Below are 27867 nucleotides of genomic sequence, written 5' to 3' on the forward strand. Positions count from 1 at the left end.
TGAGGAATATTTTATTAAGATTTGAATATTTGAGTATTTTCACATTAGTCTATGTTTTCATTTTAATCTTCATTGACACCAAATAGTGACCTTTCAGGATAAGCAAAAACATTGTATCTATTTTAAGTATCTTCAAAGTATCTTTGTTACTTTTATATAAAAATAAAGAACGACTTTACAGATTTAATAGAAATGTCATTTTAATTCACAGAGAGGAAAATTGCCATATAATTTTATATTGATAGTGACAAGTTTTAATATAAATATCTTAATCATAGAAAGGCACGAAACAATTTTCTGATAGGCTTCCTTTTATTAAATGAGGCTTTGCTGGGTAAACACCATGTCTGATTCCCTCTCTAAAAACAATGTTTTTTTCATTAGTACTGATAACCAGCAATGTGATATTTAGACCTTTTAATCTATATTACTTATTTAGTATTACTAGAAATACTCCACATTAAGGATTGCTCTATGTTAAGAATTACTTATTCTGAATTGACAGGGCAAGGAAGGAGCTAATGCATCTGTAGTGAGGATTTGTAAGGCAGCCAACAACTTTATTTACAAAGGAGGGGAGGAAGGAGGACCAATGAGTTTGTCTGCCATCCCTGGCCATTTTCTTTTTTCTCTCTCCTTTTTTTTTTTTTGGTGTAACTTTTTGAAGGATTTCCCAGCTTATTAAAAGGAACTTCCAGCAGTCTGATACTTTGGCCAATTCCTAGAAGTGTGCTTTCTTTTTGATCTTATTTACTCTTGTACGGGTTTAGTAATCGACATGGACACCAAAAAACTTTAGGTTTCTCTTTATTTTAGAACTTTAGAATAGTGACCTGTGTGCTTCTACGTGTCATTTGCTTTTGGGAACTGTCTTCATGGCTTCTTTCTGCCAGAAACACAATCAGAAATTCCAAGTCTTTCTTTATACTTTTGCATTACTTATCTTAATCCTCTGCCAAGCTACAAAGAAGTTGGAAAATATCTATTTATCTTCCTATCACTCCAGTCTAGCAGGAAAGATTCTTTCTGATCCAAAAGTAAATGATTAGAGGGAGACTCATAGTGTCAGAAGTTCCACAGCTCCCATGTTGTTGTTGCAGGTGGCTTTGGAAAATCTGGGAAACTTGGTAGGTGGAGGGAGTGGAGCATTGAAGAGCTAATTAGTGAGGGCTGGGCTAGTGAATGGAACAACAGAGCAAACTTGTGGGGGAAAGGGGTAGCATTGGGGCAGTCATCATTTTACTATATGTATCCTTTCATTTCTTACTTCCCTTCTCCCCAAAAGGTCCGAGTTGTATGCTTTTGCTATAGTGTCAATAGATCTGCATCTGTCCTTTTTAATAAGAGCTTAGACATAATCCTGGGTTTTTTTGCAATTAGTTTCTTTCTGCAAAGGAGGGAAGGGCAGGCTGCAGCAGGGTAGTTGCATACATCTGACAGCTGTAATTATTTTGTTCCAGCTAGTAGGTGTTTGCATTTTCTCTGATATTCTGTCTAGCTTTTCCTCATTTTAAGAAATTGGTATGTCTTCTGTAACAAAATTTAAAGGGAAGGTTTTTCTAATACACTGTTTCTATGTTAAATACGCAAGAATAATACCTAGATGCGGAAGAGCCAGGTGTATGCTCTTTTCCCTTAAGTAATTTGAATCCATGTATTTGAAACAATGCCTTAACTACTAGGTAATAAATAAATCTCACGTTATCACTCTTGCTGGAGTCCGTCTTGTATTGGATAATTAAATAGATCCTAGGAAAAAAAGTGAGAAAGAACTGGTTTTTATCCCATTTGTGAGGATTCAAGTCTGCAAGAAGTCCACCTTGGTTCTTAGGTTATTTCAGTGGGTTATTTGCATGCAACGATGTCAACAGGAAAGTTTGACAGATATGGACCCCAAAATATACTATAACACTGTGGTTTGGATGCTCTTCTGGGACACTGGAGAAGAGGGCCTAAGTTTTCTTTGGCAGAGGAGTCACTCCAGCGGGTGTACTGCATCCTGGATAGATGTCCTCTTCACCAGTCTACTAAATAAAGACATCTTTTTTGACCTCTAGTTGAGTGATTTTGGTCCTTAGTTTCTAACCTGGCAGGCATAGCTCTAATGCTTATTGGTACATGTCTTTAGCCAATACCCAAAGAATTCATCATGGTTTTTTCATCAAGTTCCTTTAACTTTCATTTTGATTTTCTTTCTCCAGTTCTTAGTTTCTTTTTGATATTTCTGGATTTTGTTATTTATACTGTGTAACTATTAAATTCTATACAGTTAAATGATTTCAGCTGCCTCCTCTTGCTCCGTTGACAGAATGGTAACCACCGTGAAATCATTTGGGAAAAGATACTAACACAAAAATCAGCTGAAAGTTGCTGGGAATGTTTTGTGACTATGAATTTTTAAGATTTGTATTGTGTGGAAAATAAACTTCAAAATACATTCATTGTGTTGTGATGAAAAATGTTCATTTTAATCTTAAAATCTCCACAGGCTGGAAAGATTCTGTGAGGAAAGAGGTGGTGTGGAAAAGACACAGTCAGCACTGGTTACAGTCTGAAGTCTTTGGTTCTTGCATGGGCAAGGCAACTTTTTTCCTGATTGCTTGAATCTGATGCCTAAATATATTATTTCTTGATTAAAATTTTTTTAGCTCGCTCTGTGAGGGTTCTGAGTCGTTGGCTTCTACATTTTTAAAATGAACTGAGTTTTCCTAAAAATACAGCTTCTGTTTTTGACTCAGTAATTCGTGGTAGTCTCATAAGGTAATGACCCTTTGACTAAATATCAGTGTGCTAAATGTAGTGTGTGTTTCCATGTTACCTGATGGAAAATGGGTCTCCTTTGCTTGTTAAAAAAATTGTTTCTGCCCTGCCTTGAATAGGTCAGAACAAAGATTGCTCAAAGTATAATTTCTAACCATAGAAATGGTTAGAATGCTTGAAGCTGATCTTCACTAATGCTCACAAAATGAGAAAGAGGGGGTATCATGTGCTAAAAATGTAATTGATGTTAATACATAACATCCCTAACCTCATACCTGCTGTAATTATTGTTCTTTTTTAGTGCCTCCATTTATTTTCTGCAGATGTTAGCATGCATGTTTGTTGCAGTCAGCCTCTCACTGAACAAATCTTAAGGTTACTAAGAATCCTTTTTGTCACATGAAAACAATGGGCTTCGTGTGTACTTTAAATGTGCCATGATTGCAGAAATGTTTCCCAGGCTTTCCCCATGGGTCAGGGCATGGTGTAAAAAGTAATGTTTACCTACCTTGCCAAGAGGTCAGGATGTCCAAGCAGAACTGTGTTCAAATATTCAGCACCATAGAAACTTTGTTAGGACTCTCTGGTTTTGTGTGTAACATGTTGTAATTTTTACTTCATTGATAATAGTTTTTTTTGATTATTTTTTTCTGCACAATTTACAACCAAATTAAAATGTAGAATTATTATCTAGAATTAACAAAAGCCATACCATGTTGTACATTGGTGATGTAGTTCCAAAAATGTCCATCTTATAATGATGGAGCTAAATCTTATGAAGGAGCTAATAATGTGTTCATCAAAATCACTGCAGCCAGGTAATGTTCCAGCAAAGAAATGCTTTTTCTTGAGGTAGGGGTGGGGCTGTAGTTCTTTGGTTTTACCAGGAGTTTTGCCTCTTACAGAAAGAGAAAATAACATTGCAAGTTTTTCTACTCCTTCATCAGTGTTAAAAAACAAGAACTCTTGGTAAATATTATCTGTACATATATGTTGAAATCCTTACAGCATTAGAAAGCATTAAAACTTAGGCTTAAATTGCTGGAAAATAATATTTCTGTTACTAATCACAACTGGCAGAGCAAAAATGGGCAAAAAATGGTTCGATTGCTTTCATTTATGTAATCATTCTTTCCGAAAAAGTAGCAACTTGTGAGTTTCTGGCATAGGGTTGTGTCACTGCTTGGAAGGTAACCGTATCTTCCACAGTGTGTTTCTTGGATATATGGTGCATGTTTTACTTTAGCTTTGCAAGAATGGTGGTCACCAGAGATTTCCTTTTAAGCCTTTCCAGATTTTGCATGTGACAGTTAACGGAGAGAGGAGCGGTCAGCAGGTTTCTTGCCTATGCGCTGTCCTTGTGAGTCATTGTAGTCAGGAAAGATCCCTGTGCTAACTGCTAGTTACACAAGACACCTGAAACCTTGTGGACAACCAGCGTGCAGAGCAAGGTCTTCACTTGTTACCTATGCTAGCTTAATGGCAAAGCTTTTTGTATTGTTACATTTCTATCGTGCAAAACAGTCACAGAATTTCAAATGGGGAAAAAACCCCAACACTTCTTACTGTCTCCATTATCAAGAAATCTCCCTTTTCCTTATTGAAAAGCTGTAAGAAACTATCACCAAACATATGTTCTCTTATAAAGTAAAAACCAGCCTCTAGGTGTTATGTGTGAACACACATGGTGGGAAAAGTCTTCATGTGTTGCAATTGGCATAATAGTCATCCTGCTTAATACAAATGTACTGGGGAGGAGAAGTGGTTTCCTTAGTAATTATACTTTTTTACTTTCTTGTATGACATCCGTCATCCCTTCAGGACTGTTGTTCCCATTTGTACTTCATTGGGCTTTTCAGCTGAAGAATTACCGTTTTTTGGCCATGTGCTTTTTTTAATGTGTTTTGGATAGTTATTATCCAGGATGACTTATCTGTGTTAATCTTAATAGGAAACAAACATGGTAAGATTGTGATGATGCCTTCCAGAGTAGCAACTAAAAATTTGTTAGAACACTTCTAGCATAATTAAAACCTTTCTTGCTAAAATTAGGCTTTTCTGGAAACGTGAATCCTTAGGCCCGCTGCTCCAGGCAGCGTAAGTAGCTCAGTATTAAACAGTATAGAAACTTCTGAATGTCTCAGCAATTGAATTTTAAAGTAGAAGTCTGCGAGTCAGATATCTCTAAGGCGGTACAAACCACAAGATCCTTAGAATGTGTTCGTTGGACAGCTTTTATTTGTAGGCATGCCTTGAGAACTTCAGATGCTCCTTTTGTTCATCTTTTATTTTGGGCGTGGGGTGGGGTATTCCTCCTCATTATTGTACAGAGGAGATGACAGATATTACTAGGCTTCTGGCAAGTTCCACGCTGCTGCGATTGATATGTTAAACATCTTTCCTTTAAAAAAAATATTTCACTTGGTTAAGCACTCACGTTAAAGAACTAGGTGGATTTTGAAAACGTGCTGTGAGTAAAAACGTAGGTGAGCTGTTGAGTCTAAACTGTGAAGCTTTGAAGTTTAAAAAAAAAGTGGGGGTTAGAGGGTATAATCTGCCAGTCTTTTTCCCTGATTTTCTTGATAAACAGTTTAATTGTAATTTCTATCAGATTATAGTAATTACAGAATCATAGAATAGTTTGGGTTGGAAGGGACCTTTAAAAGTCATGTAGTCCAACCCCCCTGCCATGGACAGGGACATCTCCAACTAGATCAGGTTGCTCAGAGCCCTGTCCAACCTGACCTTGAATGTTTCCAGGGGTGGGGCATCTACCGCCTCTCTGGGCAATCTGTGCCAGGGTTTCACCACCCTCATTGTAAAAAATCTCTTCCTTATATCTAGTCTAAATCTACCCTCTTCTAGTTTAAAACCATTCCCCCTTGTCCTGTCGCAACAGGCCCTGCTAAAAAGTTTGTCCCCATCTTTCTTTTAAGCCCCCTTTAAGTACTGAAAGGCTGCGATAAGGTCTCCCCGGAGCCTTCTCTTCTCCAGGCTGAACAACCCCAACTCTCTCAGCCTTTCTTCATAGGAGAGGCGTTCCATCCCTTTCATAATTTTCGTGGCCCTCCTCTGGACCTGCTCCAACAGGTCCCTGTGTTTCTTGTACTTAGGACCCCGGAGCTGGACGCAGCACTGCAGGTGGGGTCTCACCAGAGCGGAGCAGAGGGGCAGAATCACCTCCCTCGACCTGCTGACCACGCTGCTTTTGATGCAGCCCAGGATACGGTTGGCCTTCTGGGCTTCCAAAAGTTTTTGTTGACCATATTTTTTTTTTTTTTTTTCATCCTCCACAAGAGGCTCCTTTTATGTGTCAGGTTGGCCTGTATGATGCCAAACTTCTGCTTCCCTGACAATAGGGAACCACACAGGTAATTCACTTTCAGAAGTCCGTTTTGCCTTGTGGATAATCTGAAACTCACTTGAGGAAATTGCAAGCTGTTGGATGTGTTTTGTTTTCCTCTTTAGCAGTTACCAAACATCATCTTACATGCTTGTAGTGCTGGAAGCAATGACAGTTGATGTTTTGTTCTAGATACCTTCATGGAAAAAGACTTTAAAATTGGGCTACTAAAACTAAAATCACTGTCCAGCAAGAGAAGTGCCACCTTCCTTCAAATTGTGGTTCATGTTTCCCAAAGGATAGCCCTAACTGAGTCTGTCCCGGGAACAACATTCCTCTCCATTTCAGACCTACAGAGAAATTTATGTACGAATTGAAGACCAAAGATCAGGTGCTTCTCAACACTTCTGGTTTTCTTTTAGCTCATAGTATTGCTGTCCCTTTCCCTTCTGTTTCACTTTCAGCTCATCTCTTTCTCCTTCTTAGTGTTTTACAGACTTCCCTCTTCTCTGCATATCCCTGGGGAGTAGGAGCAACACCAACACCTACAAAAGTGAGGATGCTTTCTGAGCCCCTTCTCTGTAACAAAAAAAATCTGTTCATGTCATGCTTGTTTTTTGAGATCTTCAGGGATTGTCTGAAGAAGTAACCATGGTCTACATTGCTTCATCCATTTCCTTTGAGGACTGTGTGTCCTGGTTACAGATTCAGATTTCTAATCTGCCTGACTGGCAAATAATCTTTCTCATCCCAGGCTTTATTCTAGACAAGTTTGGTTTTTTTTTTTTAAAAAGGAATATATGTTTTTTCTAGGTCCTCTTACTTCTCTTATTTCTTTCCCACTCCTCTCTCCTCATGCACACAAATGTAAGCTGAAGTTACAGCAATATTCTTAGTGTAAGGCAGTGAAAGTATGAAAAACCACTACCTTAACATGTATTTCCATTTCTCATTTAATTTTATAACTTCAAGCTCAATTACATTTTGTGTGGTTTGTGATTTTCTTTTTGATATCTGGTATTTGTAGCACTGTAAAAAAAAAAAAAAAAAAAGATTTTAAAATCTTGGTGTGGGTTTTTTTTTTAATCTCTCCAACTTAACCAGCATCCCAGCAGTAATTGGCCAAGAGAAAGCAAGGGATTTGACCTCCTTAAAACTGACACGCTAGTAGAAGTACTGCAGGGGTCAGCTTGTCTTGCTGAAAATAAAGCAAGACAATATTGCCTGAGCTCACTCTCTCATTTAGAATTGTCTTATTACCATATTTAAAAACAACACAATTTAGCCCGAGGTGGAGGGGAACATTTTTAATTATTTCTAAAGGCTATGGTTGTCTTCATCTCGAAAGTCTATAGCATGGGAGCGTTATTTAAGGCTGTGTAGTTAATGCTGTACTGAAATCTGACTTTGATATTTTATTTGATAGTGGTGTCAAGGTTGTTCTCCTTATGGCCCCCTTAATAAGCTGTATAGACATTTATAATTTGTTTCAGTCTGCATCTTACATTTGAATTCTTCTTTAAATACTAGAACACAGGATAGATGCAAACCAGTCTTTTTTTGTCACTGTGAATATCCTGGAGGTATCCTTCTGGTGCTTTATTGTGCAATCCATGCTTGGTTTGGAGGTAAATAAATCCCTCCTCCTTTAAAACATGTTAAACTGCAAGTGGAATTGCATTAAAGTAATTTATAAGACAGTGAGTTAATTGTGGTATATGCATTCTGTTCCTAATGAAGGACATCTTGAGAATGAAGTAGTATTTGTGTTATCAAATGCAGGTTTGAAAGTTGAGATGTAGAACAACTTTCTGAAAAACCTGATGCAAGCTGGTTGATTGTATAGTGCTTACTTTCCTTGTTCTTACCTGTCAGAACCATTAGGAAAAGAAGACTAGATGAAGACTTGGACAACTTAGTTTTCCTTCTTGAATACAATATGGAAAGCTAAAAATACAAAGTATTTTCCCATTCCTCTTTCTTACAGTCAGTTTAGTTTCCATAGGATTGTTAAGTAGTGATCATAGCAGCTTATGAGGCAATTTCTCCTGATTAAACAATTGAACTGGAAAACTCTGATGTAAAAGGTGACTATTCCTCCATTCTTCCCTTACCTGCCCCTGTGTGTGTACGTACATATGCACGTCCACACACACTTAACTTGCTGGGTAGGCCGCCTCCTTCGCTTGTGTGGTAAAGGTTTCCTTTGTTTCCAGTTGCACACTGACAATGAGGAATCAGAGAACTCTTCCAATTGATTCAAATGCAGTCACTTTTTTGACACTAGGATTTAATGCTGTACGACTATTTTTCCTTGCTTAGTTAGAATGCTAATTTGAAGTAGTCCTACATACCTACACTACATGTTTTTTCATATTGTACTCATTTGTTAATTCTGTACTCAAGACAGATACAGTGGTGCAGACTAACATGAACAATAAATGTACTCTTACAAGCTGATTTGAAATCTCCAGTTTTGGATGGGATTGTTGCTGTTTTTGAAGATGGCAGACTCTTATGCTCCTTTTCACGCAAAAAAATGCAAGGAGTAAAGGGATTCAAGAAGTGCAACAAGTATTATGTGAAACAGAAGGGGCAATATATTCTGTATCATGAAGATATGCCGTGACATTTGGTTCATCTAAGAAATCTGAGTAATATAATGGGGCTGTGGGAGAGAAGTGAAATGACTCAAAGAAGAAATGTTAAGCCAAAACCAAAATGTCAGTGAAGAGGTTTTTGCTCAGAAAAAAAAAAATATTCAGTGTTGAATTTCAAGGTTTAGTTTTGCTTTCATTGAAATAAAATGAAATGTTGCTTGTATTTATGTGTTTTTTCTCTCTGTTCTCAAAGTCAGGAGTATAGATTTTTGCCCAACTCTTAAATTAGTGATGTTACTAATGATAATGTTCAAGCTTTAAATTTTTCACTTGAACAAACAAAACTACCTTCAGCAAAAATAAGAAGTAGTAAGGGTGTCTAAAGCTCACTTCTCACTTTTTTTTTTTTTTTACCGTGAGGGTGCCTGAGCACTGGCACAGGTTGCCCAGGCAGGGTGTGGAATCTCCATCCTTGGAGATATTCAAAAGCCGCCTGGACACAGTCCTGGGCAACCTGCTCTGGGTGGCCCTGCTTGAGCAGGGGGGGTTGGACCAGATGATCTCCAGAGATCCCTGCCAATCTCAGCCATTCTTTGATTCTCTAGAAGTTTCCTCTGTGTGTGTATGTGTGCGCATGCGTGGGGGGAAATTCTGTACCTTTTGTTCCTTATAAATGGCAGCTATTTGACAGTTACACTAATGTATGTAAGTATGAACTAATGTGCTTGGAACATTAATGTTTTAATAGGGCACAGTCTTATGTGTGTTTAATTGCGATTAAGTATTTACCTATATGCTTTAAGCATTTGAATTTTTTTTTTTTTTTATTCTGGACTCTTACCAGGTATTCATTAGTGCTTATGACGGAATTTTTCTATCTAGTCACTCCACTGTGACTATTTTACTATTTTAAAATGATCATCAGTTTGCGAATTCTATTTTGTGAGTGTGTGTGTGCGTGCTGTGTATTATTAAAAATTGTTCTGCCCTTGGAGTGAACTGTCAGTCCTGCTTTTCAATACATACATGAGACTGCAGTGTTGTTGATGTATCACGTAGGTGCAGAGATAGGTGTAACTAGTGAGAACAGGAGATTGATACAATTTTCTGAGAATCAAAGATTATTCAAATTAGCATGGAAACCAAAAAATGGAGAAAGCTCATTAGGCAGCTTAACTGGCTTTTTCTAGCGTTTGTGCCAATGGTACTTTTGGCCAAAAGCAATGGTTACCTCTGAGTACTTGCTGTGGTCATCTCTCTTTTTTTTGAGAGAGTGTGTTATTTGTATTGTCCTAATCTCACCTGTCTTCAGAGAACACTTGCAGTGAATATGGAAAAACATTATTTACAGTTGACTGTCTCCATCACAGTGTATTTCTTGTTTATCTGTTTTGACAATTGTGCTACTCCATCCAAGGGAGGAGGATTTGGTGTTCAGGTCCCCATGTAAAATGAAGTATTTTCCACGTTTGTCCAGAAGAATCTGTTGCTGTGAAACTTGAAGTCAGAGAGGCTGAAATTTGTGCATGTGTCCCATAGCAGGAAAGTAAGGAATCCACTTTCTGTGGCTAAGGCTTTCAGAAACCCAGAAGGAAGCTTTACAGTATTTTCCTCTGTCTGGGAAAGGAGAGGAGTCTTCAAAGTTTTTGGAAAGCTTAAAGCAGATCTCTGTGCATGCATCCTTGAATGTTTTGGGTTTTCGTCTAATCCCGTGACTTTCTTCTGTTGTGAAGTGAAGGCTCTGTATCAATGCTCAGTACTTTAACTGTAATCTGTTTGTTCCCGGGTGATTTATTGGTCAAGTTCAAAACTTTAAACATGTGGCTATTTAATCTTCAAATACATATATTTGGCTTAGATGCTCACCTTCAAAATAACTCATGGAAGATTGAAAGCTAGTTTCTGAGCACTACAAAAATAACTTTTTAATAACTTTTAACAACCTTAAAGCCACTTTTATTATACACAAAATACATTCTAGGAGTAAATCCATATCCTATCCATACTACCTTTAATTTGAAATTTGGTGTTTGAGATTCCTTTACAGAGTTGGACTTAATCTGCCTGCTTAAGCCTTAAGGGGAATTTTGTGAAGGTCTCTTTTTGTCTGGTTTTCCCTTCATGCTATCTGTTCTGCAGAGGACTGATGGCGGAGAGGAATTGGTGTGCTGGAAGAGATCAATGCCCATGGTTAGGATGCCGGAGGTCCTCATTCATGATTGGATGCAGGGGTTATATAGGGAGCATAATTTTCAGAGTCGTGTAAAGATTACCCTCTTGTGTTAAGCAGTGAGGGAAGAGGTGATAAAAGTAGAGAAACAATAAAGTAAAACAAACTTTCTGCTTTTACCTATAAAGTAGACTTTCCAGTGGAATATGCCCAAGTTGGGGTGAACCTGTGTGAGAAATGAGATTGGGTTTGCTTGTGGAGGTGTATACTGGCAAGTGAAGAAAAATAAAAGTGAAATTGTTACGTGAACAGCAATCTGATGGTCCCTTAATGGCAAGGATGTCTGAAGAAAGTGTCCCAATGGCTCTGTTTGTTGAAATTAGTAAAATTAGTGTTAAAAACACCAGTAAAAAAACCCTAAATATGATTTTGTGTATTATTTGGTATATTTACATTTGCAAATCTAACACTCAACTATTAGAGTGCTGTTACATTTTTAGACTCAAGAGCAAATGCTATGATATAATCTTGTAGACCTGTGATTTGTGTGTGTTGTAAGAAAGACGTACGTGTTGCGTTCAGCGTGGAGCATGCAAGGATGGGAGGTGATGGATGCGGCTGCAGCAGCTGCAGTGTCTGGGCAGGCTAAGAGCGAGCAGTACTCCAACCGTACGCTTGAGGGCTCTGAAGACTGTGAGGAATGGTGCAGGAGCAATTGCAGTTGAAGAATGTATTTTAACTAAATTGGTGCATTGTACCTGCGCAGGGTTTAATGCTTGCTGGGCCATTTGGCTATTTGCCATAATTGGCTTTCCATTCCCTTGATTGGAATCATAGATAAAAATTTGCTAATCCACTTTCTTTGCTGAAAGTATTAGAAAAGTAATCCATCTTTTAAAAATGCTCGAGCAAAATCATATGGTATAAAGAATACTTTATGGAATAATGAGATTAATGAGAACTGTAAGGCATATGCAATTTAAAACATTTTTCTGTGGTTTTAAGGGGAAAAACGCAATCTAGGCACTATAAAGCCATAAGTACTTCCTTTTTTCATGCACTGCCTTTTAAATGTGCATTATATGTTATGCTTTTGTCTACATGATAAAATGTGAGTATATATTTAGGAAGAAAGAACTGCTATTTATTTATATTTTTTTTATGTTTGAAAATATCTGATTCAAAGTTCTTGGCTGTGTTCTTTCCTCCCTCTCCCCTCTTCTGCCCACAGGGCATCAGAGCACGCATTTTGGAAACCCTTGTAATGCTTATTCTTCTTGCACTGCTCATCCTTGGAATCGTATGGGTGGCTTCAGCACTCATAGACAATGATGCTGCCAGTATGGAGTCTTTGTATGGTATGGAATTTAAAAAACACCACACTAGTTTCATTTTAATTAAGGAAATGGATGTTTTCAATTAAATGTATTTCTAGTAAATGCTACGTGAGTATTGCACAGGTTGTGAAGAAGCTGTATTAATTTAGGCAATACCATTTTTTCTGTTAAATCCGTTCTTAGCATGCTGAGAAGTTCCATGCTCATGTGGACATGAGGTATGTTAAAAACAAGTGACTGAAGTGATAAAAGCTGAAGATATTTTTCAACCTAAAGTACTTGGGATTTAGTTGCCTGCAGGATTATTAACTGACTAATTCTTAGTTTATACTTGAAAATAACAATTGTTCAATCCTGAACACTTAAGAAGTTAATTCAGTTTTATTTGTGACATAAGTAGCCTATTTGTAATACGCTAAGGCTGTGCTCAATATTTGCTTTACAGACCTCTGGGAATTCTACCTCCCGTATTTATATTCCTGTATATCACTGATGGGATGCTTGTTACTTCTGTGTAAGTATTGTCTTGATTATTCCAAAAGATGAATGATTTTTTTTTTTTTAAAAATTAAAGGAAACTGTTGTTTATTGTGAAAATTAATATTGTGAAATTTAAGAGTGTGAAAAATGTTTTTTGGGTTGGTTTTTTTCATTCTTAAGTTTAAATTTAGGTGTAAATTTGTTAGACTTGGGTTCTGAAGGTTGTGAACAAATGTTACCTTACACTTTCAGGTTTTGAGGAATTTCACACCTCGCCCAAAATAATTTCAATGTTTAACTTTTTAAGGCAGGTATTTGAAAAGTAGGGACTCCATTTGGCAGAGAAAAGCACAATTTTTAAATGAAATGTCTGCAGGAGGTCAGTAGTATGAAGAGAAAATTATTTTGGAACACTTAGTTTGTCCTATATTCAGTAAACGATCCTTTTTCGTTTTTTTTAATTGAAAATCTTCCTGTATAGGCAGAAGTTGAAATACAGTGCAATTAGCTTTCATAATCATAGAACTGGTATCTGGCCAGTCTGGAGGTCAGTTATACGACTGCATGTAAAACAAGTGTGGTAAAAAAACCAGCCTTATACCAATTGGTCCTAGTTCGGTCATCTGTGTTTAGGGGAATAAGAAAGATGATGGAAGGCTCCAAATCCCACTTATAACTTCAGCCCCACCCCTTCCCCGCCCTCCCCAAATAATTTCTAGAAAATTGCTGAGAAGGGGACAGAACATCTCACTTCCTAGATTATCATGGTTTCTCCTGTTCTCCAGGCTTTATAGGTTTACAGCTAACACTTACAGGGCTGTCACTGTGGAGAAAGGGTGGGGAATGATAGTTGGAAACTTCCTGAAAACTAAGCAGATCTGTGTCTGAAAGGTGTTGCTCACAGAGACCTTGGTGAGTCTCCTTAGGTTCTCTGTATGTGGAGATTCTTAAATCCACTGTAATAGAGGGAGAGGGGGAAGTGGAAAAAAAAAAGTGTTTCTGAATGTCTCACGTAGGCTGTTCAAGAGTGTGATTCACGACAGTTGCTGAATGTTTTAATGGGGAAGTTGGCTTACAAACTTCCTACATCTGTCTTGCAGTTTGTTTCGGCAGAGCTGAGAACACAGAGTGTGTTCTGGGGCTATTGTAAACCAGTTCACCAAAATAATTGGGATTAAATGCCAGTTTTTGGAAGAGTTATTTGTAATTTATACAAGCAAATCACTGAAATTATTTAAGGCCCTCCAAGCTGTTATATCTGTGTGGCTGAACGGGCAGCATACAGCAGTGAGAAAGTTGTAGATGCTGGGGTAGAGCTTCATTAGATCTGCTGAAGCAGTGTATGAGTAAGGCTTATTGCAGTGGCGGTTTGGAGCATCGCTTCCTTTGTCTTTTCTCCTCTGTAGTAAAGGAAGTCTAGCTTAAGTTAGCCTTTTCGAATACTCTTGTATTTTTCTTGTAATACATAGTAGTCATAGTGAAACACTAGTTAATAAAAATAAATGTAATCCTCACTATAAAATCTTGTGTGCTGCTTCTTTTTTTGACAACACTGTTTTATTATAATGGAAACTATAAATGTATATCCTCATCCATACTGTTACAAATTCCTTCCATCTCCTACACACTTCAGTATTTGAAGGCTGTTCTCCCTAAACTGTTGATTTTTACTAATAATTTTCTATTATCATTGTTTGAGCCTTTCTCCCAACAAACATATATGCACCATACCTGGAAACCATCACAGGCTACGATCAAAAATGGTCAATTGCTATTTCATAGAAAAGTAGCTTAAAATCTGGTAGCTGGGCCTGCTATCAACTGAAGTTGCAGTATAACTTTCAGAGCAAAGCACCTTCATGCATGATTTCTTGATCTTACAGCTACACCTGTGCTAATAGATTAAATGTGCCTGAGATGTTCTCCAGTGCTGTGGCCAACTAGTGTCATTCCATCCATGATACTGCAGTTTGCAGAAGGTGGCTGTGTACATATTGTGCATGAACTCCAGAACCGCACCTGGAAGTTGTTTGGGAAAGTGCTAACTGGCCCAGGGCAAATCATGCCAGGGATAGTTTTAACAATTTACTGGTGTAGACAATCAAGTCTTAATGCCCAGGAATGTATCCTGGCACTGCTGAATTTACTAGTGTAGACATAGCCTCTGGTGCCATATGCTTTGAATAAATAATTACTTGAGCAAGTTTAAGATATCTGATTATATGGTGTTCCGTGTTGACAAAAAATTTACAGTTATGCTTTTGGAGGGGAGAGATGCTTGTCTTGTTCAGAATTCATACGATAGCAATGTGTTTTAAAGTTGGTATTGGGGTTTGAAGCTCTTGCAGTTCTCATCAAAACCATATTTGGTTATATGTGGAATAGCACATTGAACATCCAAATAAAAATTGGTCTTTGACTTACAAATCACTGTTTTGCATAATCTTTCTTCCTCTGCAGTATGCACGCCAGTGGGACTTTCACGGATGTTTACGGTAATGGGTCAGTTGCTCGTGAAGCCAACAGTAAGTGTTACACAAATCTGTCCTTGTGTGCTATCTGTTAGAAGGTAGAATGGCTTCCGGTACTTTCTTTTAGAATGCTTGCACTTCTACGTAATCCTCTCTTCAGTTCATCAGAGGTTCTATAGTCAGTATTTATGTACTTGTTTAAAATTTTTCATGTAGCACAAAAGCCTTTTTTTCTCCACAGAAAAAGTTTTTTTTAATAGTATAGACTTCCTCTGATTTTCAAATTTATATAACTGCTACTAGTATTAATATTTATTGCCTCTTATGTCTGTTTTGCAAATGCCTGGAAAGTGTGGGCTTGTTCTGAGTTCAGGAGCAAAGGATACAAGACCAAACTAAGGTTGGATGACAAGAAGGGTACCTGGGAGTGTACTTAGATGGGTGAAATGTAGGTAGTGGACATCTGTAAGAACTTGTTACACATAGTTCTTGTACTGAATGCTGTGAGGGAAGGGAGAAGTTCGTACCATGTGCAAGTGCTCTAGTGACTTTGCTCATGTTTCCTAGTTTGTATTTACTAAAATTTGGGTGCAGTTAGGTCTTGCATTCCTTTTCATTAGTCAGTTCAACCCTGAAAATACAAAGAAAATATATAATGTTTTGCTATCTGTAAGCTTAAACCTCAAAGCACCTGATAGTAAGGTAGACAGACTTAATTTATTTGGTTTTAGCTTCCAATAGCAATTTGTATTTGCTTGAAATACTGGCTTATGTGAAAAGTCACTTAATGTACGTTTTCAAAATCTGCAGTTATTTTTGTTTAAATCAAATTGAGTGTGAAGGTTGATAGGTTGTTAATTTTTTTCCCTATAAATGATTTGAATATAGGTCAGATGTACTGTCCCTTCCCCTGTTGCCTAAATCTCTTTAGATTGAAACTGAACATAAGAGCTTTAACCTGAAATGAAAACTTAACAGAAAGTTTCCTTACAGTAAAGAAATAGATCTGTAACAGAATGGAATAATCTTTCATGGAGTTCTTATTTGTATCAGTATTGTAAAGTTGTAGACTATATATTTAAAATATAGGTTACTAGAACAAAACAAACCTGACTAGATTAGTGCAGTCAGAAAAACAAGTGACTCTGATACTCAGTTCATGTTTCTGTTTCCAAATACAGATCCTTGAAGACCTAGATGAGCAGATGTATATCATCACTTTAGAGGAAGAAGCAATTCAGAGGAGGCTTAATGGTATGCTTGTTCTGATACTGCTTCAAATACAGTATTTAAGAGTAGAGTGGTTCTGATCACGAGTATTGATCTCACTGTTACATAGCCTCTTCTTTCAAAATAGAAAATTTCAACGTCTTAGTATGTAACAAGCATTATAGGCTTACATTTCATTGCTCACTGTGTTGTTCAAGATTGGCTCTTGTGTGTGTGTGTGGTTTGCTTTGTGTTGGTTTTTAACATGTTCATCAGCTCTAATATGTGAATATTCTGAGACTGGGAAAGCAAATTGAGTAGTTGACCAGACCCACCATCCTTACTGCAAAATAGTTTGGCTTGGTAAATGACTGTATTTTAGCCTTGTCTGAAGAACAGTGAACTTACATTAGCAAGAGGCTCAACTTCCTGCATGGTGAGTTTTGTTTTTTATTTGGAGGATTTTTTCTGTTTCAGTTCATTATTATTTAGAATCTTAGGTAATAATTCATTAAACATCAGAGCAATCCTTTAAATTCTAGGAGCTACTTGGTGAATTTAATAAATTTAATAATTCTATTAATTAATAATTACAATGAATAATTATACAAATGTTTTAGACTTCTTGTATTTAGTATTACAATTTTGCACTTCTTGATAAGGTGTTTCTGTTTTGAGGTATTTCAAAAGGAGTATGAAGCTTTGGCTTCTAAGAGAAAGTGTACTGCAGCATGGCAGGCACCAATTAGGGAAAATATATCAATTCTATAAGCCTGGAAACCATGTTATACAAATTCTCTTCTGAATTGCTTTTAGCCGCATGGATAAGCTATCCATCCACAATTTATACAATTGCTTCGGGTTGGAAAACCAAAGAATATTCATGTCATGACACATCCATTGTTGTGTTGTCTTATGACTTATTTTAGCCTTAATTTTCTTCATTTCCTGCCTTTCTCTCTTACTCTGCAGTCTTCTGTCATATATCTCAGTCTTTTCTTCTTTCAAGTCTCAGTAAGTCTCCTTTCGAAGTTGCTTGGTCAGGGAAAGTACCTTTGATAACAGTAGATCATGGTGGTCGTCTTTATTCCAGTGTTTAAAGTTTGTGGAGGAGTAGTGACTTTTGTGCTAAAATCAGCCATGGTTTCAGTTTAAAAGTAATGTTCACCTTTGCTGTTTTGGAAGCTTAGGTTTTTATACTGACACACTTATATATACGCATACACATACAGACATGCAAAAAGGTGCACGCAGTGAATGTCTTTGAAGCTGTGATGGGGTAATTATAATTTTTCTATGTGTTTGATGTTAGGTAGCAACTGTAAAATATTTGTTACTGAATATTTTACGTTGTCATGGTGATTGTGCTTATGTACAAGACAAACAATACAGAAAAATGACCCAATAGTTCTTCAGGTATCTACTAGAAGTAGTGCAGAGTGGTTTCCACTATTCAGGTGGAGAATGTGATTATTTAGGTGATGTCTGTCTGCTGTTTTTCTGCGTAGAAGTCTGTGCAACAGTTGTTTATATTGCGGTTTAGTAATATCACTCATGAGGTGGACCTGGTCTGTTTGTAGCCATCTATTAATTGAATCTGGATTTAGAACATGTGCCGGTGGCTCCCCTAACCACTAGCCGAAAGACTGGATTCTTTTTCAGCGAATCGTAGTATTCAAGATATTCAAGGTGAAGTGGAACTGCAACCTGCCCATGTTCCACAGAGCTCTCACCAGCCTACTCTCGAGAGGTGAAAGATGTGGGGCTTAAATGTCCCTTGACAGGAGAGGGAACTGAATTCTTCTGTTTCACTTGCTGAGGGAATGGTATTGACACCACCATCTGAAGGAATGCTTGACAACCCATAGTTTGGTGTGCAGAGAAAATTAATGGACTTAAGCTGAAAAGTAAATAAAAATCTAAACTTGGATAGAGCATGTAGGTGGAGGGCAATATGTTGTATGCACAAGAAGATACTCTGCAAGATTTTTGTGAGTAATTATTTAAGTAATTTTAAGAATGGTTCTCATTTATGTGGCAAGATGGAAAGCTTCATCTCTCCCAGAAGTCTTTCTAATACATACAAATTATGCCAGAAAAATAGATGCCATTTTTGCCAGAACTATGAAGACTCATGCTTATCACGTTTATTGTATTTTTAAAAAATGTGTACAAATGGAGGTGTGGTGCTAATTACATCAATAAATGTAGTGCTGTGATGTTAGAGGCCATAATCTGTGACTTGACATACAGATTGTGTAAGTATTTTTGTGCTGTATTGGAGCAGATACATTATGCTACACACTTCCTGTGCCATGGCTATTGCAACTCTTCCATAGTTGTGGTAATGGAAATATATGTGCTTAAGTAACCTTGCTGGACAGTTTCGCAGTATATATTGCAGTATATATATTCTGAAATATATACTCCATTTATATGTATCACCATATAAATGAGAGTTGAACTTTAATTAAAACTGAAGAGGACCAGAGCACAGGCTTAAGCAATACTTGGTGATTGTCAATGCTGATTTTTCTTTTTTCTTGGTGGAATAATTGCTATCACACTCCTAGCACTGCTTTGCCCTGTCCTAATTAATATTTCCTCAGACAAATGCCTGGGCATAGGAAGGGGATAACAGGAATCACTGTTCCACTGAACAGGCTGGGTAAAGCCTCTGTTTTCACAGGAGGAAAAAAGTTCAGCTGTGTGAGCTGGTGCCCTTCTTGTTTCATGTAGATGTAACTATTGTGGTGGTGATGCAATTGACAGAGTATTCTCTAAAGCTCTTCATATTTGAAAATAAATCTAACTGTGAAACTGCATATCTTCTTTGCGGAAACTTATTTTCTTCCTTCTCAGATGTCTACAGTGTATAACTGAAAATCGGAGGAGGAGGGAGGGGAAAGTTTGATCGTGTTATCTACCCTAGTATTTTTATCTATTGAAGAGATGCTGGGCTTTGGGAAAATGTTTGTTTCCAGTGTATTACATTTCAGTACCCACATCACTCCTACAGTCGAAGAATAAAGCTGGGACTTTTTTATATTAAAAGAAAAAAGTTGCCTTCAGCTATTAGTTTTCCTGAATCCAAAGAGACGGGTGGGGTAGGATCAAAAATACTTACTTGATCAAAGTTATTGGCTCTGAAGGTATCCTTACATAGGTAAGAAAGATGAAAGGTGTTGTTTTTATTGCACGCTAGTAACAGTGTAATTTTGAACTAATTGGTGTTGAACTGCCAATCACCTAGGGGGAATGCAAATAGATACTCTTACAATTTCCTTTGAGGTACTGAAATCTTATGTCGGGGCTGGAAGAAAAATAGAATAATACCGTTAAATTGACCTTAAATGAGCTGCTTTGTGGCTTTCTTGGAGAATCCCTTCTAACTTTTCATTGCTAGTCCAAACAAGTCTCGTCTACCAATTTGATTTATTGGCTAGACAGCGCTGACATTGAACTTTGTGCATGTTTGAAATAAAGCTAATGTTATAGAGCTTTTAAGAATTTAGCTGCATCCTTTTCAAATACTCTTTTGACTGATCTGAAACTTTGCCTTCCCCTCTCGTAAAATATCCTTTTGTATAGCAACCTGTTGTTTGCTACTACTTTTAAGGAGGAACTACAACAGCACTTAAATATGATTCAGAATTTCTACTGAAGTGTCTCTTAGGGACCTAATGTGGTCCTGCTGACTTTGGAGAGAATTCCATGAATATCAGTGGTTTGAGCTCTGGATTTTTATATTGAGGGGAAGAAACAATATATATCTTGAATAAAGCTTTTCCTCAGAGACCTCTGAATCAATTATGGAGAAGAAGAAAATGTCAGATGCTAACTTGAGTTTTCTTACTTTTTCAACTTCTTCCATTAAAGTTCTTGAGACTTTTCCCACTGAGCTCTATAGCTATCCTTTTCTTAACTCATAGTAATTAGTCATTCCATAAAACAGATGTTTCAGACTTTTTTCAGAGGGAATGCATCAGCACAAAAGCTTATTTTTATAATGATAATGAGATTTAAAAAAAAAACAACACCAAACCCCTTTTTCTAAAAATCCCCATATGATTACTTATTTAAAAAAAATCTGAGAAATTAAACTGACATTCATATTGCAGGTACTTCAAGTGAATAGAAGTTGTTACAAAACAGCATTTGTAGGTCTTGCTGGTTAGTCCTGGGATTTGAGATACTTATATATTTGAAGCCACTGTAAATATTACCACATACCCATTATACCAGTGACATCAAAGATAAATGTTTAGGCATAGCACAGAGGTTATGTGTTATATGCAAAAATGTGTGTGAAAGAAGCAGGTAATTAAACATTTAAAAATTAAGTTTTGAAACAGTTGGATACCTCACTGATAATTTGACTGCATTGAACAAATCAGTATTAATACTCTGAAATAAAAAGAGTAAAAGTTTAAAAAAAAAGTCCAAGAAATACGCTTGTGTATCTTGGTTTTCAGGTAGGACTTCACTGTGCTGGAATATGGAGAATGTGGGGGCTGGATGGGATGAGAAATTTACCTTCTTATCTTGTACTGAGATTGCTGCATGGATGAGCAGACAACAGAAAATAAGGAAATAATGAGACTGGACTATAAAGTAGTGTTAATGTGCCAGCAACCTAAGTGCTGTTTAGTTTTTGTAGGCAAATTATCAAGATATGAGATAAAAGCCTGGACAAGACTATTAATCTCATAGAAATTTATTAGAGAGTGTTTAAAAAAAAATGTATCTGGAGCATGGTGCTGTTACAGGTTAGCCCGCAATCAAAGGTGAGGCCGAGGGTAGGGAATGGCCAACAGGTGAAGGGTGGCAATGTAAGTCGAGAAAGAAGATAACAGAGAGAACTTAGGGCTCATTTGACCTTGAACTGTCACTGCCACAGTGAAAACACAGCGAGATTGGCTTGGAATAGACAGGGAAAATATGAGCCCTCTTAACTTGTTTTCAGGTGAGATTATTCAGAAATAAAAGGGGTGAAAGTGGGGCAAAGGTGAGTGGAGAGTGTTCCTAACTTATCCCGGGAAGAATATTTGCAGTTTGTGATTGCAAAGAGTAGAAGCTAAAGTAGAAATAACGAGATTAGAACTGAAATAGTCAGCATTTCAGAGCTCTATCATGGCTTGAACACTGCAGTGTTTGCAGAGGAATTGGAATCAAGGAGAGAAACCACAGTGTGCTTGCACTGGAAAAGATGGGTGGTTGGAAGAGTATGGGAGGTTGAAGAGAAAAAGGATGGAGAGGGAAAATGGGCTGGGTTTCCTAGAGCCCGTGTAGGGATAGGAGGAAGGGTTGCTGAGTAACTTTTGGGCAGAAAACCAGCAAGGGAGATGGTGGTTGTCAGTTTTCAGCTGGTGTAGAGGAGAGGGTTTGAGGAGTTGCACAACAGTAACATACATATGCTGTAAACTGTAAAAAGGAAGGTGAAAGAATACGTTCTCATGGGTGGTTTTGAGGAAGATCTGATTGTGGTTGTCAGAGGGGGCTCTGTGGCACAGAGAGACTGACCAAATCAGGCAAACTGGTATGAGCAGAAGACATGTCAACAAGCAGGTCAGCAGTATGGAAACTGAGTTTGCTGAGTAAAAAGGACTGGGGAAAGGGAGGGAGGGGCAGAAGCTGAAACTGGAGGTCCAGCCACCAGCTTACTTCGTTTGGAGACAAAGGTCCACTTTGTCTTTAAGTTGCTAAATAATAATAATGCCCTTGAAGGACATCCAGAGATTCTTTACATCTTGATATACGAATCATATAGAGATACAAGAATGAGGCATTTGAGACATCCTGTGTCAGGCTGCCACACTATAACTGGTTTTTTTTGGACCTGTACAACAGTTCAGCAGTAGCTGTTCTCTTCATTCTTGCAGCAGCTGGTCAACAGAATAGGCAGGGATCAGAGAAGGTCACACTGTGAAACCTCTGATGTGTTGAACTCCTCGGGTTAGACAGAATTAGAGGGTTCTTGACTAAGCCTCTGTTTTTTGAGAAGTAGTTGAACAGTCTCAAAGAAACACCTGCAGTTGAAAGCCACAAGTGTTAATGTGATGCTTCCTAAATCTGAATTGTCACAGTGTCTTACAGTACTATAGTTAGTCTCATCCAAAAGAAAATACTGTCTTCTGTTTTAAAAGGTGTATCTTCCACGGTGGAATACCAGACAGTAGAATTGGAACGGGAGCTTGAAAAAGTGAAAAGCAAGAAAACAAATCTAGGTAATAAACTTTCTTCTACTGTTTCATGTGGATTGCAGTTTAATAAATGACCTTGAGATGCTCTTTAGCTTGTAGCAGTTATTTGATTGATTCCAGTTTGTTCTTAACCAAATTTGTGCATTTGCAGTCCTTTCAAATTGTCATAGTTTCTGCAAATACATTACATGGAATCGTTGTGCCCCTCTAACAAACAAATTTAAGTAGGGAGTCTGATTTGGATCTTATTTTTAGCATAATTTTAGAGAAATAGTAACACTCTTGACTTCCTTGCATGGAGCTCAATAGCATGGACTTTTCATGTATAATGACATGCTTATGATTATTTGGGCTAATCTAAGACATTACTTTCCTCTCTGTTTTTGAATGAAAGTCAAATTGTGTTTAAGAACAGTAAAATAATTCTTAGCAGGTTTGTGTCTTTTAACACTGATACTTCTGGTAATGGCAGCCACTCAAAGGCTTGCAGGATTTTGCATTTATCATGTGTTATGTGCAAAACTAAGATCGTGGTAAGAAAACGTCGTTGGGTTTTCTTTTTAGACATATTAGTGATGTCCAGTGGGTTAGTCCGGTCTTTCTTGCCTTATGTTATGAGAGGAAAATACTGTTTAAATATTTGAAATTCCCTTCTGTCCCTTTAGGTTGTACTAAAATATACATGTAAACAGCATATTTTAAAATTAATTATATTTTAAACTTTGCAGAACTGCTGTTTGCTGGGGAAAAAAATGTTATGGTGAAACATGCCTGTAAACAAGAAAGAAAAACCTGCTTCTCTGTCTCACCAGCCTTTCTCTAAAGAGGCTTCATAGTTTTGGCATTGCTTTGTACAGCTCTTCAGAGTGGATATTTTTATGAATTGGTTGGTGTCGGTTCAATATAAGATTACTTTTGTTACCTATAGTTATAACAAGAGCTTATAGATAGCTAAATGATTTTCACTTGTTTTATTCTAACGTGATCTATGGTATATTAAGCTTCTGTTTTTCTCTTCTGAACAGAACGGCGGAAAAAAGCTTCTGCTTGGGAAAGGAATTTAGTCTATCCAGCTGTTATGATATTGCTACTGATTGAGACAGTAAGAATTTTTGCGCTCCTTTTTTTTACTTTTTCCCCAACAGAAAGTATGAAGAATTCTTTGGTCATTTGGGGGAATAGTTTTAAAATTTTTGAGTGATGTGTGTTTAAGCAACAAACTTGATACTCTTTTCTTGACCATTTTAAAAGACCTTAACATTATGAAATCTGGTGAGGATAAATATATACATTTTAAAAATGTGGAATACTTTTAAATAACAAGAATGTTTCTACTTCTTTATAGTCCATCTCAGTCCTCTTAGTTGCTCTCAACATTCTGTACTTGTTGGTTGATGAGACTGCAATGCCAAAGGGATCAGGGGTAAAGTAAATTTCTCTTATGATTTTTATAACTTTAGTAAAGCTTTGGAGGCCTTACAAAAGTGCAAGTGAGAACTACTGCTTTAATAACACTGAAAGTAATGAGCCTCAACCTTGACTTTGCTTCTAAGTTTCGGTCATGTGCACACATTAACATTTATTACATGTCATGTTCTAGTGAGTTCTTAATAAAACTAGTCTAGAATCTTTATGAAGATACAGTGATTCGGTAAAGTAGATCAGTAATCTGGAGTTTGCATTTTACTCATGTCTCCTTCTTTTATACGGAATAAATGTTCAATTGAAGAAACTATGTTAAAAACCAGTTTGAAAAGCCTGTCTTGGTTTGTGTTCCTCTTAGAAAACAGGACATTTTTTCCTCCTTTATTATAAAAATACTTCAAGAAAGTAAAGAACAGCACATTGAGTAGTAGAGTCTTTAATCATGAAGGTTTTTTATGAACTTGGTAATGCTTTCCCCTGTGTTTAGCTGTATATGAGCTTGCAGAGCTGTAAAAGGTGTTTAGTGGTGATGGCCACTTTGCCTGTGGTACTGCGCACAACTAGAAGTGTCTTCTTTTGAGACCTCTTATTTTAGTTTCCAAAGTAATGAAGTATGTATAAAATGCAGCATGGTGGGTAGATGCAGCGTGCATAAAATGTGACTCATTATACCTTCTGTCTTAGTAATACATTTCACTCAGGTTTGAAAGCCAGGTGATGCAATTGCATAGGATAGGAGACTTGCAGGTTAGAACATCAGAATGCCTCTTAAATACTGAATTGAGAAAAGGCTGTATTTCATGTAAGATGTTAGGTTTTTTGGTCCTGGTAGAAGTTAACTTTATGAACAGTTGCATGTATTTTATTAAATTATTCAAAGTTGTTTTTTTTTTTTTTTTTCTTGTAGAGGCCTGGAATAGGAAGTGCCTCCCTATCCACCTTTGGTTTTGTGGGAGCAGCACTTGAAATCATTTTGATTTTGTATCCTTTCTTTAAGAATTCTGTCTGTTAACAAGTATTCTGTCTAGTTTTCTGGGACACTGGTAATTTACTAAGACACTTGCCTGGAAAGAAGAAAGAGATAGGTCAGTCCTTCTCAAGCACTCGAAGTGTTTTTGTTATTTTTCTTTGGTTCTTAAGACTTTTAGGAGACTGCTGAGAACTTGAGTGAAACTTGCATTCCTTGGAGGTTCCTTTTTCCTTGATTCTCACAGCTATCTTATGGTATCCTCTGTCGTCGGCTTCTACAGTCTTCGTTTTTTTGAAAATTTCACTCCCAGGAAGGATGACACAACTATGACAAAGGTAAGGTAAAGTCTGTGATGGTGATGGCCCCCTCCTCTCTTTCTTGCCACCCAAGACAAACTGACTCTTTTAGTTAGTAATTGCCCTGAATGGCTCATTTGCAGTGATCAGTATTTGTTTGTAAGCTGCGTAAACACAAACTGGAAGATTTTCAAAATGCTGAATGAGTGGGAAAAAGGATGTGCTCTGTTTAGTTTGGATGGCATCCATTCACTTGTAAAAAGCCGGGAATAGCAGAGCTTGTTAACTAGCTATAGAAAAGCTAGTGAAAGAACTTTTTTCAAAGGAAACGTATTGCTAATGAGTAACTTTGATTGTGCTAACTGTACTTCAGGGAGCTTGTTTGAAATCTGAAGAACTTGGTTGCTAGAAGTAATACAGACAAAGTAATTCAAATTTGAATAATTAAACTAAGACTGAGGAGGTCTATTCAGCAACATTTTGCAGTCTGAGGCTAATTTGACTTTCTACAATTTAGCACTGGCTTCAGAATAAGAAATACTGTTACCTAATGCGGAAAAACATGCTTAGGTTTTTGGCAAAATATTCCCACAGCTGACAAGGGGAGGTGATCAGTAACCAAGGAACAGATGTTGAATTTAATTATTTTTTCAATGTGTTTCATTGTTGTTTTGGTTGTTTTTTTTTTTAAAGTAATGGATAAAGACATTTTTACCATAAATTGTTGGAAGTGAGAAAGTAGGTAACACACAGAATGGTTATAGTAGATAGGTAGTAGGGAGTTGGAATGTTCTTAATGCTTTCTATTGATTGTTTACAGTACACCAGGAATAGTGTAGAAATAAATAGTGAATGCATAAATGTCTACTTACTTTCAAGAAGTTTTCTGTTTTTTTTTTTTTTCCTTTTGGTTTCTGATAGAATTAGAGTTGAAGAAAGTGATCCCTTGTGAGAGAAAGTTTCAATTACTCTTTATAAAGGCTTCACAAAAACTAGAGTAAAATCTAACAGCTGTGAATTTTTTCGTACTATTTAAAGTAGTCAACAGGCATTCAACTGAAAGGAAGCTCTTTGTTGTAATTTTTTAAATAATGCTAATCCTGCAAGCAGTTACATACAAAGCTTAAGCTGATGTATCAGTCATCTATTCTAAGCCCATGGAATGGTTCTTTTATAAAAAGTTTGCAGGAATTAAGTAAACAGTTGGTGCTTTGCAACACGGTAGTTTTGAATTATTGTGAATCTAAGCATACGTAACACTTTGATTAAAGGCAAATGATTACATATTTGATTTGGTTTTTTACCTCGTCTCTTGGATCGTCTTCATCTTGTATAACACCATAAAGAGAAGTGTGACAGAAGTAAGCAAGACTAACAATATGTTATTGTAAAATGCTTTAGGTTCAGTTTGAAGAATGTAACTTCTAGGAATTCTTCTTTTTCATCTCGACCACTGTCTTTTTTTTTTTTTTTTTTTTCCTCTTCAGCAATCCCATTTATAATTTAAATGCTGTTTGTCATTTTGTCATTTTCAAACAGATCATTGGAAACTGTGTGTCAATCTTGGTGCTGAGCTCTGCTTTGCCAGTGATGTCAAGGACACTGGGTAAGTGAAATGGAAGTATAAAACATTGTAATAAAGGATGTTTAATTGAGTTTTTTTTTAAAAAAAAAAAGGAAAAAAGAATAGCCTGTAGTTGTACGTTTCATAGTATGTATTTAATTTGCCATCACTTTCACTAGAAGGAGCATGTATGTGTGGCCTTCTTTTCTACACAACATGAGCTGTTGAACATACATTCTACATACAGAACTGCAGAACATACATTCTAAAAAAAGAAGATGCTAAGCATTTTCTAGAGAATATGTTCTTTTGAAAAGGCAGGTCAGATTTTAAACTTAAAATTTAAGAAGGAGATGGTGAGAAGAATAGATATGGATATTGTTGTTCAGGGCAGTAAAAAATAGTTTCATGTTCACTGTGAAATTACAGTGCTCAGTTTTTGTGAAAAAAATACATTTGGATTTCAGGTATAAAATTTGAGATAACGTTGAGTGCAAATGTCTTTTTAAAAACAGTTAATGACTCTTCACTTGTTAAGTTTTTTATCAGCAATGATAAAGGCTACTTTCATTTTCCCTGAAGTAATCTGCTTGCATTCTTTGTTACTTCAGTTTTCAAATATACAAATTTGGAATCCAGCATAGTAGCAGAAGAAGTTCTGATTTTACTGTTAAGAACTGGCAGTAGCATTTGAAGTGGAAAAACTATTTTAACCAGTTGGAAAGACAAGATGTTTTGTATCTTCACTTAATTTAATTAGGTAATCATCAACTTGAATTCTTGAAGTTAGATTGCAAGGCTATTACATGTTTAAGTAATGCAGAATACTTGCAGCTAATGTGAATTTCATTGGGAACATTAAACAGAACAAAACAAAAATCTTCACCTCGGGCTGTACGAGTCTTAAGTACAAGCTTAGGAGTTTAAGCTCAGGCCCTCAGACCAGTAATGTGTACATAATAGTTCTGTAGCTGATTTTCTTTTCAACCAGAATACTGTCAAGTCAAGAGTAGTTGATATTTTCCGGTAAACTATACTG

At 36.8% G+C, this 27867-nt stretch overlaps 1 protein-coding gene across 5 annotated transcripts in view; it reads left to right on the forward strand.

Moving 5' to 3' along the window:
* LMBR1 (limb development membrane protein 1) overlaps positions 1-27867 on the forward strand; it is a 74260-nt gene that overhangs the window by 36753 nt on the left and 9640 nt on the right. For all 5 annotated transcript variants that reach the window (XM_075144144.1, XM_075144143.1, XM_075144145.1 and 2 more), the window contains 10 exons: positions 12105-12231; positions 12656-12724; positions 15151-15215; positions 16343-16415; positions 22517-22597; positions 23599-23675; positions 23919-23996; positions 24906-24979; positions 25213-25303; positions 26804-26870. In XM_075144144.1, coding sequence (XP_075000245.1) covers positions 12105-12231; positions 12656-12724; positions 15151-15215; positions 16343-16415; positions 22517-22597; positions 23599-23675; positions 23919-23996; positions 24906-24979; positions 25213-25303; positions 26804-26870 — 802 coding nt within the window. The remainder of the gene's footprint in view (positions 1-12104; positions 12232-12655; positions 12725-15150; positions 15216-16342; positions 16416-22516; positions 22598-23598; positions 23676-23918; positions 23997-24905; positions 24980-25212; positions 25304-26803; positions 26871-27867) is intronic.

The sequence above is a fragment of the Calonectris borealis genome, chromosome 2 (genome assembly GCF_964195595.1).
Source record: "Calonectris borealis chromosome 2, bCalBor7.hap1.2, whole genome shotgun sequence".
Taxonomy (NCBI): Eukaryota; Metazoa; Chordata; class Aves; order Procellariiformes; family Procellariidae; genus Calonectris; species Calonectris borealis.